This window comes from Morone saxatilis, unplaced genomic scaffold (assembly GCF_004916995.1).
Source record: "Morone saxatilis isolate NCDOM2014 unplaced genomic scaffold, NCSU_SB_2.0 Contig10, whole genome shotgun sequence".
Taxonomy (NCBI): Eukaryota; Metazoa; Chordata; class Actinopteri; family Moronidae; genus Morone; species Morone saxatilis.
Window position 1 is genome coordinate 15,111,335 of NW_023339652.1, and position 5,901 is coordinate 15,117,235.

The window sequence follows — 5,901 nt, forward strand, 5'->3', positions numbered from 1 at the left end:
TTATTTTGTGCTGAAGCCTACAGAACAAACATCGGTTATAAAAACCCGATACCGATAATTCCCGATATTACATTTTTTAGTGAATATCGGCCGATATTATCGGACATCCCTAGTTAAAACCGGTAAGAAAGCTGAGATGGGAAAAGGCAGGGGCAACAACAGAAGATTCTGGCAGGATTCATCCTTCAACCAACTGGCATTTGGTCTACTGGTTGCCAAGGAAATTCCAGGTAAGACAAGCTCAGAAACACATATTTCATTTACCCTCAACCCATCTACTGCCAAAGTAGCCTACAAGAAGAAACAGGCACCAGAGATAAGGAGAAATTATGTTAATTAACACAAGCATTTCAATGTCCGTACATGAAGGATTATCTGAATATATTGCTGTCAAAGTGGTTGAAATACCACATTCTGGCAAGCGCAGAAATCTGCTTCAGGCTTGTATGTTTATTGTTATTGTTTTCTGAAGATTTTTCTTTAGTCCAGTTCATCCCACTACCTGGTCTAAAAGGCCTAACAATTCAAAAACAAAAAAGGAATTGACCAATGAGATGAAAGCAAAGTGATTACACAACATGTAAAAAATAATTTCATAACCCATCCAACAATCATGTATTTAAGAACTTCTACACCAGCTTACATAAGGTAAGGATCAGGTAAGGATGGACATTTCTCTTCTTGAATGACAAAAACTAGTATAACACCACTATCACAATATTCTTTGTCCTAAAGTCCATGTGAATACATTTGAAGTTGACAATCTGTCACTGAGGCCTAACTGAGCAGACAGATGTTATGTTGTATTCAAAATATAAGAGCAGTTACAAGGCCTCTGAAACAGTAGACTACTGAAAGTTTACGGCATGTCGGCATGTTAACACCATAACAAGATCTTGATACGGTGTTTCAAGATGGCACCCATACATTCCAATCAAAGTTGCTCACCCGGTGTCTGCAGGACACATTGGCAGGACTGACACTTCCACACCATAATCAGGTCTTTTGATCCATCCACGGTTAAGTTCATTTTAGCTAAGAAATGAGCATAAACGAAATAAAAATAAAAAAACCTTTGTGTTTGCTTAGACAAAAATATTGTAGTTGCCAAAAAAAAAAAAGAAATTTAAGTTTTATTAATTTTAGCGCCCTCTACATTTGTGTTCTCCAAGGGGCATGGCTTTTTGGTTCTGACTAACAATGTCATTACTGGTAATTTGAGCGGTCCAATATCTAGTGTAAAAATGTTTTTTGCAATATGATTTAAATTCCAACAGGTGGTGAGCTGATGTTGTTGTATATCAGTTGCTGTGAGATTTGACAAGCTGATCATTTACCATAACCTAAGTGACAGCTAGCTGGACCCCCTTCTTTCTGTTAGCAAGCTAGGCTAATTAGCTTCCATTTCCCAAGTAAGAAGCTAGTTAGCTTAGCTTGCTGGTTTCCACAACTGAGCACTCACAATATTGAATTTTGTAAAGGGACAGATTTCTTAAATCAATAACTAGTTAATCAACACTGTGAGAAAGCAGGTAAAAACATCTTGCATCAATGTTCGTAGGCGACATGTTTCCTAGCCCCCAAATGTCAGTGTACTGCTGCCAAAAGAACCGCCTGCCCAGAACACAGTTTCCACTAACATGTATCCTTTTCTTGAAAAATGGAAATGCAGTGTCTTTATAGCTTATATTTCCTTACACGAAAAGTGAGAATTCAGTTTCTGTTTGACTGTAACATACAAAAGCTAATTCAATCAGTATGCTAATAAGTTGTTAACAACTATACAGTGATACAATGATAGACCAGATAGTATGTTAGCAAGCTAACAAGCTGAAATTATCTTAACATAAAATCAATCGGATGCATCAGTCACAAACAGATGGCCCAGTTGTACAAAATAAAATCAGTTGACAGCCTGTGTTCCTGAAGATTTCCAACATGGCTGCCAATGGTTGCGTGACACCAGTAAGTTCATTACTTAAGTTTATTACTTACCTCCAAGAATGTCAGAGAGTACAGTGTGGTATTTCATAATGAAGGAATGCTGATGAAGTATTTGTTCCCTTGACAATAAAAAAGTGAGATCATTTCTAGCTCACTCCCATTCACAGTTTGCTAAAGAGTTGGCTTCCTCTTAGCATTTAGAGGTTATGTAAAAGCTGTAAAAGTCCCTATGACAGGAAAAATATTTGCTTCACAGATCACCCTATTTCTAAAAGTATAGCCTGGACTGGAATCTATGAGTGGCATACAACAGTGTGCCACATTGGCATGAGCAACCCTCATCCGAATACGTGGGGGCTGACGTATGAAAATGATTCAAAGTGATTCCTGAATTCTACGGAGCTGAAACACAGTAAATGGTGTAAAAGAAAATGATTTGCTCTTCTTGGAGGCTCGCGTGTTCTTTCAGTACCATGTATTGAAAAATACAGAAAATGTGGAATGTTGGAGCTGCTACAAATTCTGTTAAAAACAAAAATACATAAAGAGCCTAAGCACATAAAGCAGGAAAGGTCTGACAGTCCCCAGCCCTAGTAATGAGCCAGTGTCCATTAATCCATCTGTGTTGAATCTGTCCATCTGTTAATAGTCCTTTCATTATCTTCAGTCTTTTCTAGGTTCTTGTAATATTCATTTGTTCAGCCTAATACAGTAATTATTGCTTGTCTACGCTATGAAGCAAGTGTGCCTCGCTAAATAATGTATTTTTACCAAAAAGTAAAAATTATATTACTTTATCAGGTGAACAGTCGGTGCAAGGAGGAACAACACACAGACACCCATTCAGCCATTACAGCACTACTGCGTCACACACGCCAGGACACTAAAGACACAGGCAGACACATTCACAGACTGAATCACTCGAGCAACATGTTCTTCAGTCCTGAGGCCCAGCTGAACCACCACTACAGATGTGTGTGTTACATGTCACACCGCCGTGTGTCTGGAATTCTCGTTTTCATTTTTGGGCGACGAGGGAATGTTTCTGGTGAATTGGCTGAAGCTGGCCGCCCTACACCTCGCCCTTGGCCCCTCTCCTCCTCTGTCTCCGGCCAAGCCCTGCGTTGGACCTGAGGGTAGAGTACTGTAGCGGCCCGGGATGGGGAGGCCCTGACCCGGGTGGAGCACGTGGCCGCCCGGTCGGAGGATGGTGTCCTTGGAGAAGAGGCTCTGGATGAGCTGGAATTTTTCCTTCTCTTCCCGTAAGAAGACGTCCACCAGGAGCTTCTTCTCCCGTTTGAGCTGCTCCACGATGGTTTTGGGAACGTCGGGGATCACCCAGGCAACCACCAGGCTCAGTAACATCACCAGATTCTGGAGGCGGGAAAAAAGAGGAGAGAGGGAAATGAACTACAACAACAAACTTCCCATTGTGTTTAGAACACCGGCATGCACCTGTCCCTTTCACCTCATCAGGGAGACACGCCTCACAGATTGAAAACTCCCGACCTAAAAACTTGAGAGACATTGTTAAGGAATGTCCTGAATTCTGAAGGACATTTGGTAGACATATGTTAGTGAGGCGTGCAGGCGGACAGACGGAAAGAGCTGTTTATCAAATGAGCTGGTCGCTAACTGACTGAGGCATCTGGTAAAATTCCTGATCATGATGAGTGTACAGCATGATCCACCTAATTAGTAAAGACTGGACCACACGTATGTGTAAAACATACACACATTTACTTTATCTGCCTTTTTATTGTAGGAATCCATTAAAGTCAACTGAAAAACACATGTGAAACCTATTAATGCAAAGCAGTGTGTGTGCTCTTAACTATTCTGCAGAGTAACTTATGTATGTGGAAAAAATGTGTTTGTTTTGTTGGAGACATCTAATTAGACTAATTCCCATATATTGTGTCTCCCTCTGTCTGTAGTTTTGTTTTTAAATTGTCTTTTAACTGTCTGGACCTCAGAAACATGAGCTGATTGAAATTGGCTTATAAACCAAACACACTGAGCTCATACCTGGAACAGTATGACGAAAGCCAGTCTTGCAGCCAGGACACACCAGTACTGTTTGGAGAACATGTACGCGTCTGGAGACCACGGGGGTTCCCTGTAGTCCTTATACCTAGAACCAAGCACACATGAATCCAGCGTGGATGCTAAAATTGGAAGTCAAATTTCAAATGTGTGGTGGATAATGGGTAGTTGAGCATGAGCAGTAACGAGAGCACCACCTATAGAAACAAACTCAATCACTAGATAATCCAAGAAAGGCCCCTCCCACGCTGTTTGACTGTCATTGCTGGGAGATTCAACGCAGAGTCTGAGAATCCATCTCAGACAAACCTTCCTCCTCAGCTATTGTTCATTCATCCATCCTGGGACCCAAGCTGATTTATGTTCACCTTGCCTCATTAAAACACACTATTCCTCCACTCAGCTTGGGACCCAACTCAAAGTGCAATAAACTTTATTGGGATTCCTTTCTTTTGTTTTCTTTGTAGTAAACGGCCTTTATTGTGCTGGCAAAACAAATAGGAGAAAAACTCGAACCACATGTTGAGCGAAGGAAGACTGAGGACACGGAATCAAAGAGAGAGAGAGACGAGAGAGCAGAAGGAGAAAGCAAGAACAAGGGATGGAACAGAGGCAGAGAACATAGAGATAAAGAGCGAGACAGTAAAAGGAACGTATGAGAAAAAGACAGAGAAGATGTTTTTTGTATAGCGGGCTTGTCACCGCACAAGAATTTATTTGACTGGGCAGGTTGAAGTTCTCATCCGGTACACACACACACACACACAGACAGCATGAAACAGCTGTATATCTGTTTTGGTCACCAGAGTAATCTGAAGTCCAATTTCAGTTCAAGGCTTGTATAAGTGGAGGATCATAAATAAAAACATCCTCACACCAGGTTGTTCGTTTATAAAATTCGCTCATTGTATAGATTCGGCCACGTTTTGGTTATGTTTTGTTGTCTCAGCAAAAAAATACACTGCTACATCGCAGAAACTAAATTTCCCCTAATTTGTCGCTGGCAGGCTGCTTTCACGTACAAAGCCAGCTGGGTCGTGACTGATTCAGATCTGGTGCAAGTGTTGCATTAGCAGACTGTGAGAGGCCATAAAAGTGAAAACATGGTGTAGTAATGTAACCTGTGGCGGTCGGACAATTCAGGCGCCATAGCTGCTGCTGCTGCGGCTGGCTGCAGAGCAACAAGATCAGAGAACAACGCAAAATGATGTCAAGTTGGCTGGCCCGTCAACAAAATCTGGCACTTGAAGGAGAAAACTGTTGATGCTTTGTTATTTTCTGTTACTGTCCACTCTCTAAAGAAGGCCAAAAACTAAATAAAAACAGGATTCATTAGAAAAGAGAATCTAGTGGAGCAGCATCTGCTTTCAATAAGTTATTGTGTACATTTGTGTTCAGTAAGTCCTGGTACAAAGCCAAGTTGATGGACAAGTTTGACCTAGCTGTTTCCTGTTGGGTGCAATCACCCTCTTTATACTCGACTGCAGGGATTATTTAGAATGTAACTATTTCAATGCAATGCAGGATTTATTCAAAATCAACAGCCAGCTGAGTCGACATTGGTGCGTGTTGTGAGTCAGTTACACATAATCAAGTTTATCAAAAGCATCTTTACTAAAGGCTGCAACACATTCTTTTTAACATGAATATGAGGTACATAACTCGCCAACTATGTGATTTTAATACGGGTAAAAGTTATACAATGATTTGTTCGCATGTACTGATTGATTGAGCTTTTTTTCTCAACAATGGCCTGATGTCAACCATTGACAGTATATATTAGTGGACAGAGCGTCCGGGTCTGAAAAGTGAATCCAATATGGAAGAGGCGACTCTACTGGCTCTGAAAAAAAGTCTGATTGTATTCAACCTAATGGCAAAATGACCCTGCTACTCACTTGATTTATTAGC

The 5,901-nt window shown here is 41.0% G+C and overlaps 1 protein-coding gene across 1 annotated transcript in view; it reads right to left on the minus strand.

Moving 5' to 3' along the window:
- Positions 1-1,045: 1,045 nt before the first annotated feature.
- Positions 1,046-5,901, minus strand: part of ano2b (anoctamin 2b) — a 60,508-nt gene continuing 55,652 nt past the window's right edge. The window contains 2 exon segments of the mRNA XM_035673071.1: positions 1,046-3,318; positions 3,973-4,078. Of these exon segments, the coding sequence (XP_035528964.1) occupies positions 2,932-3,318; positions 3,973-4,078 (493 nt within the window). The 3' untranslated portion in view covers positions 1,046-2,931.